This window comes from Camelus ferus, chromosome 10, assembly GCF_009834535.1.
Source record: "Camelus ferus isolate YT-003-E chromosome 10, BCGSAC_Cfer_1.0, whole genome shotgun sequence".
Lineage (NCBI taxonomy): Eukaryota > Metazoa > Chordata > Mammalia > Artiodactyla > Camelidae > Camelus > Camelus ferus.
In genome coordinates, this window is record NC_045705.1 from 53,918,240 (window position 1) to 53,935,152 (window position 16,913).

General features: G+C 36.0%; 1 protein-coding gene and 1 pseudogene across 1 annotated transcript; both read right to left on the reverse strand.

Moving 5' to 3' along the window:
- Positions 1–2,183: 2,183 nt before the first annotated feature.
- LOC102517614 (olfactory receptor 491) lies at positions 2,184–3,122 on the reverse strand. Its single transcript, XM_006180831.2, has one exon. The coding sequence runs from the start codon at positions 3,120–3,122 to the stop codon at positions 2,190–2,192; it is 933 nt and encodes a 310-aa protein (XP_006180893.2). The 3' UTR covers positions 2,184–2,189.
- A 10,248-nt stretch (positions 3,123–13,370) lies between these two features.
- LOC102517368 lies at positions 13,371–14,361 on the reverse strand (annotated as a pseudogene).
- Positions 14,362–16,913: the final 2,552 nt, after the last annotated feature.

A 16,913-nucleotide genomic window follows, 5' to 3' on the forward strand; every position in this document is an offset into this window, starting at 1 on the left:
GGGAGATAAGAGTGTCTTTTGTTCTAATGAGCCAACTCTTGGTGGGATCCTGAATAGCTTCTGGATGGGGGCTAGTCACCAGAAAGACCAACTATGATTAGAAGCTTGGAACTTTATGCCGACCTCCTATTCTACAGGGAGGATGGAGGACTGGAGATTGAGCACATAGCCTCCTTCGGATTGATCACAATCTTAAACTATGGGGTTAAGAGCTTCTGGGTTGTTGAACAGATCCATGTGTCGGGAGAGTGGTGCACTCCAACTTCATGGTGATAGAAGTCCCTGTCCTGGGGCCCCTCCAGACCTAGTGCTATGTATCTCTGCATCTGGCTGTTAATTTGTATCCTGTGTAATGTCTTTTATGATAAACTGGTGAATCTAAGTAAATATTTCCATGAGTTTTGTGAGTCATTACAGCAAATTATCAAATGTAGGATAGGATTTTGGGAAACCCCTGACTATGCAGCCAAGTTGGATAGAAGTGTGGGTACCCTGGAGACCCATTACTTGCAATTGGTGTCTGAAGGGAGGGCAGTCTTTTGGAACTGAGCCCTTAAACCTGTGAAGTCTGACACGATCTCGAGGTAGGGTCACAAGTGAATTAAAAAATAGGGTATCAAATTGGTGTCTAGATATTTAGAACATATTGGTATTCCAGTTGGTTAGGATGGGGGAAAAATACCACGAATTTGGTATTAGAAGTGTTGTGAATAGAGAAAGTTTTCCTTTACCCAGTATGTAATCATTTCAGTGTTTTCATTTATCCTTGTTGCCATTAGGCTTTATTATGTTTCCATTAAAGTTTGCCGTAATATTATAGATACTCTACATTTTTACTTAGTAGAATATTATAAATATATTTCATTTTTTATTTTTTTATGTGTACCAGTCCTCACTTCTTTTACCTCATTACACTAAGCAGAAGACTTGTACGATCTAAGTCTTGAATTCAGATGTTCTAAAGACAGTTGTCTACGTTTTTCTGTTGAATTAGGAGTTCCTGAACTCCAGAAAATCAAATCACTCCTCATTCTTTCCAGTCTCTTGTTGATGATGTAAATGAGAGTAGATTATCACTCAAGAAATACATTTAGTATACTCTTTGACAACATTTCTAGTTTTAAAAAAATGGGTATTATTTTCTTTATAAATCTAGATTATAGAATTATGAATTTTGTTAACACATTAATTGCAATGCTTAGAATGAAAAGATACCCTTTTAAATTCCTACCAAGAAGAAAAACTACATTATGCCAAATGGGAGTGTATGTTAACATGTGTTGAAATATAGATAAGATAGACTTCCCATCAAATCATGTGAATTATGGTGTCCAGACCTTATTTTCTGTGAATAGGAATCCAGTTTTCCCATTCTCATCCTTGTTTTGCAGTCTTCACAACCTAGATCTTCTTGAGACAGAGTTTGCTCAAAAGACTGATTAAAAAAAAAAAAAAAAGCTGAGGCTTGCTTACCCTACCCAGATTCTCTAGATCAGTAACACTGCTGAAGTCATTGGACTGATTGTGGTGCTATAGCATAGATCACGTGTATTGAACTAGAGGACTTGATTCCATTCAAATTAGAACTGAGTCGACATCCCTCGAGACAAACGAACTATTACCTTTCTCTAAGACTCAGCAGTCTTGACTGTAAGTTTAGGTATATTTATAATACCAGCATCATAGGGTTGCTGTGAAAATTAAGTGGAGAAGAATAGTAGTTTGGGATGTAGACTTTCTGGATTCAAACACTGGTCCCACAACTTCCTAGCTGCATGATTTTGGGCAACCTACTTAATGTTGCTGTTATCTCAGGTTATTTACTTGTAAAGAAATAATAGTGCTTCTTGGTTGGATTTTTGTGAGGAATAGATTTTTTGTGAGAAATATACCAGCTAATAAACTAAGGTGCTTAGCATAGGACCTGACGCATAATAAGTACAAATTATTGCTTGCTAAATAAATTAAAGAAAAAGTCCTAGCACCCTAGAGGTGTTAATACATAACAGTGAAAATTACTACTATCATTATTGCTGATTTCATGGTGTCTCCTAAAGTTTACAAATGTATAAAAGTGAGAGAAGTATGGTTTTAATTTGATCAATCAGTCAAGCAACATTTGGTAGGTCCTAAGTGTGATACTGCTAAACAAACACTTCATAGGTCACCTGAAATGCTAAGAATGGATCCTAAGAATATATTCTGCCAGTTGCCTTTCTCAGGGCTTCCTTTACATCTCTGTTCCTCAGACTGTAGATGAGGGGGTTCAACATGGGGATCACCACTGTATAGAAGATGGACACCACTCTGTTCTGGTCAGTTGAGTAGCTGGACTTGGGCATCACGTAAATGAAGGTGATAGTTCCATAGTAGAGAGTAACGGCGGTGAGGTGAGAGGTGCAGGTGGAGAAGGCCTTGTGTCGCCCTTCAGTGGAGCGCATCTTCAGGACGGTGATGAGGATGCAGGTGTAAGAGAGAGCTATGACAAACACTGTGACCACGATGATGGATCCTGAAGAGATGGAAGGGATAATTTCAACAGTGGAGGTATCTGAGCAGGAAAGTTTCAACAAAGGGGAGAAATCACAGAAAAAGTCGTCTATCTGATTTGGCCCACAGAAAGACAGACTCAGTAAACAACTAGTAAATGTCCAAGCATTCACACCCCCGCCCAGATAGGAAGCCCCCACCAAGAGGACACAGACTCTGGGGGACATGTGGATGGAGTAGAGCAGGGGCAAGCAGATGGCCACATAGCGGTCATAGGCCATGGCAGCCAGCAGGAAGCACTCGGCTGTCCCAAACATGACCACGGAACAGAGCTGGGCTTCACAGCCAGTGACAGGGATGGCCAGTCCATGTGTAAGGAGTCCTGTAAGCATCATAGGTGTGACTGATGTGGAGCACCCACTGTCCACAAAAGCCAAATGGCTGAGGAAGAGGTACATTGGGGTGTGAAGCTGGGAACAGCTTCTTATTAAGGTGATTATGCTGATATTGCCTATTAAGGTGACAATGTAGATTCCTAGAAATATCACAAAGAAGATGACACGAAGTGTAGGATCCCCTGTTAATCCCCAAAAGATGAACTCTGTGACACCGGTATGGTTTCCAACCTCCATCTCTTCTGGAAACTATTCCTGTTGAGGGAAATGTGAATATTCATTTTTGTGTGTTTTCATTCTACACATTCCTGTGTTTCTTTGGCTATTTTTTACACTTATTCACAGTAATTTTTCCCTCTGTCTAGCCTGTAAATATGGTTCTTTTTAGTTTTTTTCCCCTCTTTCTTCTTTGCATTAAAGAAGGTTGATTAACTCTCTCTGGGATCTCAGTTACATTATTTTATGTATCTAATATTTGTTTTAAAATGCCTCTCCACCTTGACTCCTGCACAGATCTCTCTCCCAAAGTCCAGATTTATAGTTTCAGTTATTTCTTGGAAGTCCTCAGTTGGAAATCTCACAAATACCTCAAACTCAGCCTTCTCAGACCAAACTCATCCTTTCCTTGGACCACGCCTCCTATGTTTTGTATTTGTAGAATGACACCACAATCCACTCAGTCTCTCATATCTGAAACATGGGAGTGGTCCTAGCCTTCTTCCTCTCATTGTAACACATCTAATAAAATCCCACTGATTCTGTCAACAGTTTACCTCCCAATTTTATTTCTTCATCTGACTCCATACCTGGTATCCCTACTTTAGTTAAGGTCCTGATCACTTTTCCTCTTTATACCATTTGTTTCTCTTCTAGCCTTTATTCTTATGTCCTTAAAACTTACAGTACATCTATCAAGGTGACATCTTGCTGAAGTAGAGAGCAAATGATACCAAAAGGGTTCTTTTAAGTCTTTCATGCCTCTTTTAAGTCTCTCAAGCCTCCAGGATGAAGCCTAACCTCTTTAGCACAGCACAGTGCACACTTTCTGATGTATCCCCTGTGTGTGACTCTTTGCTTGTTTCTTAGAATATTTCCATCCATCACTTGCACTGATCCAACCTTCCTGATCTATTTAGAGTCCTCTCAATGCACTCTATTCTTTGTGGCCTTTGCTCCTTTTTTCCTCCCACTTGGGTGGCACCCATCCTCTCATTACTCTGGGTGATTTCTACTCATCATTCAGGTTCATTTCTCTCCACAGTCTTCTCTGACTTCTAAGGTTTAATCAGACACTTTCTTCTTTGTTGACATCATGATTTCCGATGGTGCTACTTGGTTCTTAGACAGAATAAATTATGAGGTAGAATGAACCAATAGCTGAGAACCTACAGGTCATTAAAGAGTGTGTTCTATCGCTTCTTTGATTAAGCTTCATTAAGTTCATTGATTGCCATGGGTATTATCATGGGCTCTATCATGAAGAAATCTGTTTTAATAATATCAGTTGATCCCTCATGGAATAATGGCATAAATCATCTCCTTTCTACATCAAAACTTTGAAATAGTTAAATACAGCTACCACGCCTCCACTGCCTTCTCTTCTCCAATATTGTGTCCATAGTTCCCTTGGCAATTCCGCCTGTGGCATAATTTTCAGATCCCTCGCAGTTCTCCTTGTCAGCCTCTGAACATACTCCGATCTGAAGAATGAGGCCAAACACTGAGCAGCATTGGTACTCTGTACCTTCTGACTCAAGCAGAGCTCAGTGGGACCAACCCTACCTTCGCTGTGCTCACTATGTGAGCTTCAGTCTTTGCTGACAGCAGTCATTGAGACTGGAGACAGAAAACTCAGAGCTCGGGCCTCCCACTGGCCAGCTGTTACAGCTTGCGAGTGATATTTAGTATCTCGGACTCCCAGTTTTTTCATTTGTAAAATGGGAATAATTGTCCCTATAATGCAGTTTTGTTGTGAGACTAAAAGAAATGATATCTGCAAAGTACTTGAAGGTGTTTGATCACACATCAGAGCTAAGTAACTATTTTTCATTAATTAAAATTGAAGTATTGGTAGGTTATCAATTGTTTATTTTTTCGATGAGAAGCATAATGGTTCAAAACTGATTCTTGCCCTTCCCTTCCTCTCCACTGGCTACCTAGGGATCTACCTAGAGCTCTTCATTTTGGTGTCCCATTCACATTTCCCCACCTGGCTCGGATTCTGAAGATCAGTTTTTCTTTCCTTCAATGCATGGTTCATTTTGATGATGAATAGAGGGCATAATGCTATGTGCCTTATTCAATCTGAATATCAGATGGTTTCTTCCTGATTTATTTTTCATAGTTTCAGTTACACAAACTTAGCAGTTGCTTTAGCTGCTACAGACCATCCTTACTGCTGTGGGACCTCTCGGACAACCTGATTTGAGTGTCCAGAATGACCATTCTGCGGTGCAAATCTTGCTGAGGTCACAATTTCTGCAGGGGTTAAAAACTAAAGTTGATGAAAGAGTTTTTCTCATTTTTGCTTTCTCATTGAACCAATAAAAATTTAAATTATTTAAACAAAATCCATGAATATTGCACTTACCTTTCAGAGCCAGAATTGTTGATGCTAAATTCTAAAGAGAACTTTATAAAGCAGATGAGTTCCACCTACTTTTACAGTAGTTTTGCACAGAATACCTGACAATGTAAACCACTGATTGCTCCCCTTGGTCAAGGAACGTATTACATACATTCTGTGAGGATTAGGGTGGATGTCTTTGTATGTGTGGTGGGAGGAAAACAAAGGCTTTAATAGAGTATGACAAATCCCCTAGGATTGTTCTTGCTTCTGCTGTGTAAAAGTTTCCTGGGTTTGTTCTACAGAAATGACTTTTGGAGCCAAGTGCCTCATTAAGGTGGCAAAAATAGAAGGTCCGGTTGCTTACAAAAAGTGTATTTCCAAGGACCTTGTGGAAGACTTGTCCAGCAACTGGGACAAAGAACTATTGGAATAGAAGATTGGCTAGAAATGGGGATTGGAGTCAGTGCCACAGGATTCTAATTCCATTTCTATAAACAAAGCAGTCCTTTAATAGAGGATATTATGTAGTGGAGGGAAATGCATGAAGCAATATTAATAGGTAAGCATAAACTAAGCGTAGTCCACTGTTAAAGTGCAGTCTATTGACTGGCACCTCCTATCCGCCCCATTGATCTCCCTGTTGCTCCTTATTCCTTGAGGATTTTAGCACCTACATCACAATTTTTTCTCCTCATTTCTACCTTTGTCAGCAGCAAGGCCAACTTCTTCTAACCATTAGAATATATCAGCTGACACCCTAACATCAAATTTCCTCTCCTTTATTGACTCCAATGACTTTTCCATCTATAATCTACTCAGGAAACTATCATATTCATACCTTAAATCTCATTAATTTTCAGCTCTGTTCCACCACTAAAATATAAATATGTAAAACTATGGTGTTAAAGCCTGTTCAGTCATAGACCACCAGAAGCAAACCTATAGTCCAACAAGATCAAGTTTATTGGGTCAATATAGTGTGGGAGCGCTCTCCAAAGAACCATCAAATGTCTCTCAACAATGGAGAGAAGGTACACGCCTTTTAAAAGGCTTGGATTCTTATTGAAGGATATTAAGGGGGAATTAGGAGTTGTGGAGTTCAGTTCTAGGCTGGTTGCTGTTTCTGAGGTGAGCTTAGGAGAGAAGACTTGACACTGTCATGAAATGATGGCAATTTAGTAATTGGGTACTTCCAGTAAAAGGTAAGAAAGCTTTTCAGACTTGGGTGCATTGTTGGTTAGAAAGCAATAATCACTGAAAAATTAGATCATTATGATAGTTTTACAGCTGCTGCATAAACTTGGAAGAAACATTTTCTACTAATTTTGTTGCTAGATTATTCTGTGTCTGTCCTCCCAGCCTGAAGGATGACGATGATGTTCTTTTTCATTACCAACAAGATTTGTTTTTCTGGAAAATATTCAGTTCTTATTTATTAAGTTTATTGACATAAAATTGTTCATAATATCTATCTTTAACCATTTTAATATCTGCGGAATGTGTAGTTATGCCCTCCTTTGAGTGTCTTATTTGGATAATTTATATTTTTGCCGTTCTCTTGATTAACACTCCAATGGGATTTTTGATTTTATTAATCTTTTCAAAGAATAAAATTAGATATTTCTCTATTTCCTCTATGGGTCATATTTTCTATCTCTTTGATTGTGTTCTTTCATTTCTTATACTTAAAAAAATTATTTGTTTTTCCCTTTCAAGCTTCCTCAGATGGAAGCTTATACTTTAGTTTTCAGCCTTGAGGTTGGTTTCTAACTCTTTATCTTGAGTATGGTCCATGTATCACCCCCCAAACTTTATTTTTTTAATGTGCTGGTAATTTTTTTTAAGCCGTAGTTTTCTTTCTTTATTTTAAATTTTTTTGGGGGGATGGGGTGGGGAGGTAATTAGGTTTGTTTGTTTGTTTATTTAGAGGAGGTACTGGGGATTGAACCCCAGACCTCCTACATACTAAGCATGTGCTTTAGCATTTGAACTATATCCTCCCCCACTGTGCTAGTAATTTTGAATGATATCATGGATATTGTGAAGGATACATTATAGAGAGTCTGGATTGTGTTACAGTCTTCTCAAACATAGTCATTATGTGAATATACCACCATTTCTTTACCTGTTCTTTCAGTGATGCACCTTTGAGAATTTTCTAGTCTTTGGCAGTTATGAATAAACCTTCTATGAATATCTCCATGCAGGTCTTTGTGTGGACATGTATTTTCATTTCTCTTGAATAAATACTGAATAAATACCTAGGATTACAATTGCTTGATGTTATGCTTAGTGTATGTTTATAAAAAAAACTCCATTTTTTTTTTCAAAGTAGCTGTACCATTTTTGCATTCCTATCAGCATTTTATTTAAGGTCTTTTTCTTTGTGTCCTTTGCAGCACCTGGTATTGTCGGTTATATAAAAAAAAAAGTTCTAATATGTTTTATGTGTGTAGCATTAAGTCTTTTACTTTAATTTGCATTTCACTAGTGACTGAACTGCGTTTGACATCAGTTTCAAGTGCTTATATGCTCCATTCATATCTTTTCTTTGGGGAAGTATCTATTCAAATCTTTTACCAATTTTTAAAATTTGGGTTGTTTTCTTTTCATTGAGTTTTGTGAGCTTTTTATGTATTTTAGATGTTAATCCTTTAGTAGATATGTTTTTAAAATTTTATAATGTTGGTTTACATTTCATTCTAAAATCTCTTTTGACTTAATTTTTTTTCATGTGTGAAATTTAAAAAAAATGGATGTTCACTTGTTCCAGCACACTTTGTGAAAAGATTATCTTTTCTATGTTAAGTTTCATTGTCTTCTCTTTTTAAAAGCTAATTAACCATGTGTGGATCTATTTTGGGGACTCTATCTTGTTCCACTGATGTATGTTTTTCCTTATGATAATACTACATGTCTTGATTACTGCAACTTTATTGTAAGGCTTAAAATCAGGTAATTTGAGTCCTCCAAATTTAATACAGACCAACAGTAGTGAAGACAGTATGGTATTAATGGGAAGTGGGATAAACACACACATGAGTGGAACAGAATAGGGGGTTCAGAAATAAGTCCACATGGGTACAGCCAATTGATTTTAAACAAAGGTACAAAACCAATTCAACGGATGAAGCATAGTCTTTTCTACAAATGATGTTGGAATAATTAGACTTTCATAGGCAAAAACAAGCAAATAAATAAATAAATAAACCTCAGCCTAAACCTCACATCTTATACAAGAATACACCCAAAATGGATCATAGACCAAAATGCAAAGTGTAAGACTTTTAGAAGAAAGCTTACAACTACTCATGACTGGGTTTACATGAAGAGTTGTTAGACACCAAAAGTACAATGCATAAATTAAATGATTGATAAATTGGACAATATCAAAGTGCAAAATAAAAGCGTAAATTGATACCACTACACACACATTAAGTGGCTAAATTTAAAGAAGACTAATAATACCAAATGTGTCTTCTAAACTATAAGATAAATTCTATGAGGGCAAGTATATTAGATGTTTGTCACTATATTGCCAGTGGCTTATGACTGCCTCTGCAATATAAGAATAACTCGATATAATTCTGACTGTATGAAAGAACAAATGAATGAATGAGATGATGAATACCCCATGAGTCAGTCAGCAAAGATATAATTTGTGTCTGAAACATGAAATTGGGGGCAGGAAAGGTCAATAAATTTGTTTGTTGTCAGCATATTGAGGTAGATGAAGTCTCTCCAGGGGGCAGCCAAAATTCAGGGACAGAAAATCCAGCTCCTTTCACCTTCCTAAGCAGGTTATAGGCCTGACTATGAACAATCCACTCTAAGAGTTTGTTCCACTCAGTCTCTGAGGAGTTTAGGGACCCTCTTTTTCCCACAGAGAAGTCACCTCTTTGGACCTGACAGAATTCACAGGTCAGTCAGGGACATCTCACCCTTTTCTTCTCTGGGGACCCTCTGCATGGTGACTGGAGCTAGAGACCAGGAACACCGGCCAGAACTTATGGGACCATAAAGTCCATCCTCAGCAGACAACATTCCTACAAGAACACCTCCAGAAACTTTCTGATTCCCTTTTGTCATTTCCTCTCAGAATATACTCAGTCATAACTAAAGTTATCACACTTATTTCAGGATAAATTGCTGTTGAAAATGGATACAGTCTTAAAGGTTTGGAGGTACAATAATCTTAACTAATGGCAGAGTAGAAAGTTTGGAAAAAATATATGAATGAAATTAATTAATTAATTTACTTTTAACACCTTTATTGTGGTATGGTTCATGTCAGTAAATTACACATATTTCAGGTGTACACTTTGGTGAATTTTGATACATATGTACACCAATGAAACCACTACCACAATCAAGATAGGTAACATTTCCACCACTCCCCAAAGTGATTATTTTGAATTTCCAATTTATCCTTCCCACCCTCTTTAACCCCTGTTAACCATAAATTTGTTCTCTATGTCTGAGTCTGTTTCTGTTTTGTAGATAAGTTCGTTTGTGTCCTTTTTTTTTAAGATTCCACATATAAGCAATATCATATGGCATTTTTCCTTTCTCTTTCTGGCTTACTTCACTTTGAATGATGATCTCCAGGTCCATCCATGTTGCTGTAAATGGCATTATTTTATTCTTTTTCGTGGATGAAGTATTCCATTGTATCTATATACCACATGTTTATCCAGTCATCTGTTGATGGACATTTGGGTTGTTTCCATGTCTTAGCTATTGTAAATAATGCTGCTATGAACATTGGGGTGCATATGTCTTTTTCAATTATATTTTTCTCTGTATATATACCCAGGAGTGGGATTGCTGGATCATATGGTAAGTCTATTTTTAGTTTCTTAAGCAAACTTTTCATACTGTCCTCCATTGTGGCTACACCAATTTGCATTCCCACCAGTAGTGTAGGAGGGTTACTTTTTCTCCACACCCTGTCCAGAACTTATTTGTAGACTTCTTGATGATGGCCATTCTGACTGCCATCAGAATGAGTGATACTTCATTGTAGTTTTGATTTGCATTTCTCTAACAATTAGTGATGTTGAGCATCGTTTCATTTGCTTCTTGGCCATCTGGATGCCTTCTTTGGAGAGATGTCTATTTAGGTCTTCTGCCCATTTTTTGATTGGGTTGCTTGTTTTTTTGATATTAAGGTATATGAGCTGTTTGTATATTTTGAAAGTTAGTCCCTTGTCAATCACATCATTTGCAAATATTTTCTCCCATTCTGTAAGTTTTCTTTTCATTTTGTTGATGGTATCCTTAGCTGTGCAAAAGCTTTTAAGTTTAATTAGATTCTATTTGTTTATTTTTGCTTTTACTTCCATTACTCTAGGAGCTAGTTCAAAATATATTGCTGTGATGTATGTCCAAGAGTGTTCTGCCTATGTTTTCCTCTAGGAGTTTTATAGTATCTTACATTTAAGTCTTTAATCCATTTTGAATTTATTTTTGTATATGGTGTTAGAGAATGTTCTAGCTTCAGTCTTTTACAGGTGGCTGTCTAGTTTTCCCAGCACCGCTTATTGTAGAGGCTGTCTTTTCTCCACTGTATAGTCTTGCCTCCTTTGTCATAGATTAATTGACCATAAGTGTGTGGGTTTATTTGTGAACTTACTTTATGTCTGTTTCATTAATCTATGTGTCTGTTTTTTTGGTGCCAGTACCATGTTGTTTTGATTACTGTAGCTTTGTGGTATAGTCTGAAGTCAGGGAGTGTAATTCCCCAGCTCTGTTTTTTTCAAGATTGTTTTGGCTATTCAGGTGTTCTGTTTTTCCATACGAATTTTTAACATTTTTTGTTCCAGCTCTGTGAAAAATGTCATTGGTAATTTGATAGAGATTGCATTGAATCTGTGTGTTGCCTTGGGTAGTATGGCCATTTTAACAATATTGATTCTTCCAATCCAAGAACACTGTATTTCTTTCCACTTGTTTATGTCATCTTCAGTTTCTTTCATCAGTGTCTTATAGTTTTTGGAGTATAGTTCTTTTGCCTCCTTGGATAGGTTTATTCCTAGGTATTTTATTCTTTTTGGTGTGATGGTGAATGGTTTTGTTTCCTTAATTTCTTTTTCTGCTATTTCATTGTTAGTATATAGAAATGCAACTGATTTCTATATATTAATTTTGGATCCTGCAACTTTACCAAATTCATTGATGAGTTCTAATAGTTTTCTGGTAACTTCTTTAGGGTTTTATATGTATAGTATCATGTCATCTGCACACAGTGACAGTTTTACTCCTTCATTTCCAATTTGGATTCCTTTTATTTCTTTTTATTCTCTGATTACTATGGCTAAGACTTCCAAAACTATGTTGAATGAAAGTGGTGAGAGTGGGCATCTTGTCTTATTCCTGATCTTAGAGGAAATGCAACCACAATGCTATAAAGTTAGAAATCAACTACAAGAAAAAACTGCAAAAACTGCAAACATGTGAAGGCTAAACAATATACTACTAAACAATCAATGGATCACTGAAGAAATCAAAGAGGAAATTAAAAAATACTTTGAGACAAATGAAAATGAAAACACAAAGATCTAAAACTTTCGGGATGGAGCAAAAGCAGTTCTAAGAGGGAAGTTTATAGTGATACAAGCCTACCTCAAGAAACAAGAAATATCGCAAGTGAACAACCTAATCTTACACCTAAAGCAGCTAGAGAAAGAAGAACAAACAAAACCCAAAGTTAGTAGAAGAAAAGAAATCATAAAGACTAGAGCAGAAATGAATGAAATAGAGACTTAAAAAACAATAGAAAAGATCAATAAAACTAAAATCTGGTTCTTTGAAAAGATAACAAAATTGATAAATTTTCGTCAGACTCATCAAGAAAAAAAGAGAGAGGGCCCAAATTAATAAAATCAGAAATGAAAAAGGAGAAGTTACAACCGACACCGCAGAAATACAAGGGATCATAAGAGGTTACTATGAGCAACAATATGCCAACAAAAAGGACAATGTAGAAGAAATGGACAATTTCTTAGAAAGGCATAATTTGCCAAGACTGAACCAGGAAGAAGTAGACAATATGAACAGACCAATTACCAGAACTGAAATTGAATCAGTAATTTTAAAACTCCCAACAAGCAAAAGTCCAGGACCAGATGGCATCACAGGGGAATTCTACCAAATATTTAGAGAAGAGTTAAAACCTCTCCTTCTGAAACTATTCCAAAAAAATTGCAGAGGATGGAACACTTCCAACCTTGTTCTATAAGGTTGTCCTGATACCAAAACTAGACAGATGTCACAAAAAAAGAAAATTATAGGCCTATATCACTTATGAATATAGATGCAAAAATCCTCAACAAAATACTAGCAAAGCAGCTCCCACAATGCATTAAAAGGATCACATACCGTGATCGAGTGGGATTTACCCCAGGGATGCAAGAATTTCTCAATATCCACAAATCAATCAGTGTGATACAATGTGATACATTAACAAATTGAAGAATAAAAGCCATATGATCACTTCAATAGATGCAGAAAAAGCTTTTGATAAAATTTAACATCCATTTATGATGAATACTCTCCAGAAAGTGGGCATAGATGGAACATACCTCAGCATAATAAAGGCCATATATGACAAACCCACAGCTAACATCATACTTAATGGGGAAAAGCTGAATGAAGTTTTAAAGCAATAGAAGTTTAATTATTTTTCATGGGAATCAATTTGTTTTTCTTAATTAATAAATTTTATTTTATTTTATTAAAGGAAAACTCACTATGGTCTCTGACTTATAATTTTATATCTGAAAATCCATCCCCCACCTTTACTAAAAAGCTGTGCTCTGGCTAATCACATAGGATGGATATTTTAAACCACAGACACTCAATTTTTATATTTATGACGTATTACTATATCAAACCCTATGAAATAACTGGTTTCACTAAGAAAATATTTTTCTGCCAAGCTGTCTCTTCAGGACCCCCTTAATCTCACTGTTCCTCAGACTGTAGATAAGGGGGTTCAACATGGGAATCACCACCAAGTAGAACACAGACACCACCTTGTTCTGGTCAGTTGAGTAGCTGGACTTGGGCATCACATAAATGAATGTGATGGTACCAAAGAACAGAGTGACCACTGTGAGGTGGGACGTGCAGGTGGAGAAGGCCTTGTGACGCCCCTCAGTGGAGCGCATCTTCAGGATGGTGATGAGGATGTAGAGGTAGGAGATGGCTATGATAGTCACTGTGACCACAATGATGGAGCCAGCTGTAAATGAGGGGACAGTTGTGGGGATACTGATGTCAGAACAGGAGAGTTCAACCAAAGGAGCAAAATCACAGAAAAAATGATTGACTCGATTTGCTCCACAGAAGAGTAAAAAATAGAAGGAAATAGTAAAGGAGGAAGCATTGAGAAAACCACCAATATAAGCCACTGTAAGTAACTGAACACAGACTTGTGTGGACATTTTGGTGGAATAAAGCAGTGGGTTGCAAATTGCCATGAAGCGATCATATGCCATGGCAGCCAGAATGAAGCACTCAGCTGTCCCAAAGAAACCAGCTGAACCAAGCTGCATGGCACATCCAGGATAGGAGATGGTATTTGTCTCCACCAGGAAGTTTACAAGCATATTGGGTGTAACAGAAGATGAATAGCCCATGTCAGCAAAGGCCAGTGGCTCAGGAAAAAATACATAGGATGGTGGAGCTGAGAAGAGATTCTGATAAGAATGATTGTGCTGAGATTGCCAGATATGGTCACCAGGTAGATAGATAGGATGATCATGAAGAGGATGATTCGAAGGACTGGGTCATTTGTTAAGCCCAGTAAAATGAACTCTGTCACTGCAGTGTGGTTCCCATCTCCCAGGGAATCCATGAGATTATGCAGCTGCTACCAAAACGAACCTGAGATGAAACAGTATATTAAAGGAGTTATAATTTTGATGATTTCAGTTTCTTTAATGCGTATATGGGATGTGATTACAAATAAAGATATACAACAATCAATCCATATTTACATGCAATTATGAGTCTATCTGTATTTTTAAAATTACTTTTAGCAAAATAGTCAGAAAACTTCCTTGAAATAATGTCTTTTACCTTTTGTATTATATTGTTTCCAAATATGCACTTAAAGTAGATTTAAAGTAAAGAAAATATAATATGACAGATGACAGTAACAAAAAAGACCAGTAATTATAATATAAAAAAATAAAAAGAAAAGAAAGGTGTAGGGTTTTGTAATAAAGACTTGAATTATAGCTAACTTTTACTACATGCTTACTAAATTGTAAGCATAGGCTTAAGAATTTTGTTTATATGCTTGTAATATAGTTTGTATACATATATAGTCTATGCTTATAATTTAGTCTATATAGTGTAATTAGTGTATATATAGTCTATTTTTTCATAAAATAATATTAATTGCATTATTTTTAAGTGTATAAACTGAGTCTAAGGAAGTTATATAAATTGCACAAAACTCTGTAGCAATTGGTAGAGTCAGAATATGAACCCCAGCGAAGTCTGACTACCCATTCCTTTAGTAACTGTTTAATAAATAATACTGACCATGAAGTCCAATTCACCTGGCAATGTGTGGAATGACGGGCTATCCTTTAAGCCTTCTGGCAGTTATGTATAAAAGAGATACCTAGTTAGTTATATATTTCATAATATCTATCACTTAAGAATATTTTTAAAGAAATAAAAGTTTCTTCATAATATAACAGAAACTAATTTCAAATTAAGTTTATGAATAAAGTTACCTGTTATAAATTTACTAGATTTTTAAATTAAAAATATTATTTTATCAAGTAGCTTGAAATATTGGCGTAATTTCTATGCAAAAAGCATGATTGATATTTTCTACATAAATAAAATACATTTATTCAAACAATCAAATCACTTCCTACTTTAACAACATTTTCTAATTAGAGTTTTATAGAATGAAATATTATTTTCAGCATAATATGTAGCTGAATAAAGTGTGGCTCAAAAACTTAAGAAGGATCACCACATAGTGGTCCTCATCTCCAAAATTTCTGACTTACATCCTGGACTTTATCTAATGTGTTACTCTCTTGAAGCTAAAGCATCAGACCCATAAACAAACCAAGTCTTTATGTAAAGATGTTTCCAATGTCTCAATTTTTAAATATTTAAATCTTTAAACACCAGTAAATGCCTAAAGCATCCTGATAGTAAATGTACTAACATTATGCTTTAGTGCTGAGGTTGGAGAGTATTGAAAGACTATATGAGTTTCCATCTTATAGGTAGATACACGAGGAATTCTTGACATGGACTATACCTGTTTATTCATGTGAAGTTGAGGGTAGACATAGCGATTCAGCTAAAGTTGTTTACTAACTGCTTGATTATATCTGCCCTGTTCCCCAGCTATAACTTGTGAGTACAGATACAATTTTTGGGAGTAGAGTTCTCAAATGGTAAATGAAAATCAATACATCATATTCATTAACAAGAGCCAAAATCTTACCTCCTGGAATAAGAACTCACTCATCTTTCTGTGAAAAATTACGGTTAATTTCGTTATAAAGCTATCTTTAATTTTTGTTTGCCCTTGGGGATAAATCTCTAAAGACTCTAGAGATTCAAATGTGAATTCAAAAACAACATGGAACATCATTATGTTCTGTAGTAGATATTGAGCAGCGCAATATCCAAGTCAATCCTCAAGTGGTCAATTTATTCTTTTGCCTCTATCTAGCTGTTTATACATACTTCTATAGCTTTCATTTAATAATTATCAGAAAGTATAATACAATAAATTGTCTTAGACATAAATATTGGTTCCAAGTTTTCTTTGATATTTTGGATAAAGAAATAATACCAAATTTCAGGTATAAAAAAGATAACCTTAGATTTATCCATTCAGTATGTGTTTTTGATAAGTATTTTGTATTGATAATTTAAAACATGCTATTAACTACTTTTGGGGAATATGTAGTGGAAGTTGATGTAAAGTTGAATTTTAAATAACAAAATAATTTAAGGCATGTACATTAATTATCATATCAGAAGTAAGAAAGTGAAAGCCTTGAAAGTTACATAGAAAACTACAAAGTAAAAAGGGGTTTGGATGACTTTCAGATAAGAAAGCCTCTCACTGTCAGTAACCTCAAAGTATTGCCTCCTGAGTAGTGCCTTATGGAACATTGATTCAGGGCTCACTTCTTGTCAAGAATTATGCTTAACAGTTTTCACATTTTTAATTCTCACAACAGTTTTATGATGTAGGTACCTGTATTGTCCTCATTAAGCAGATGGGAGAATTGAGACTAAAGAGTTCAAACAACTTACCCTGGATAATTCTCATTCACATTGCCAGTTTCTCACTTTCAGTACTACTGACTAACAGCTCCACTTTAATACTTGCTCCATTCCTTCTCTGAAACCTAAGACCTTCTGGGAAGCCATTAGCAGCCTTCTAGTCCAGAGGCAAGTACATC

Coding starts and splice junctions, on each gene's coding strand:
- LOC102517614 (XM_006180831.2), bottom strand. CDS start 3,122: ATGGAGGTTGGAAACCATACCGGTGTCACAGAGTTCATCTTTTGGGGA.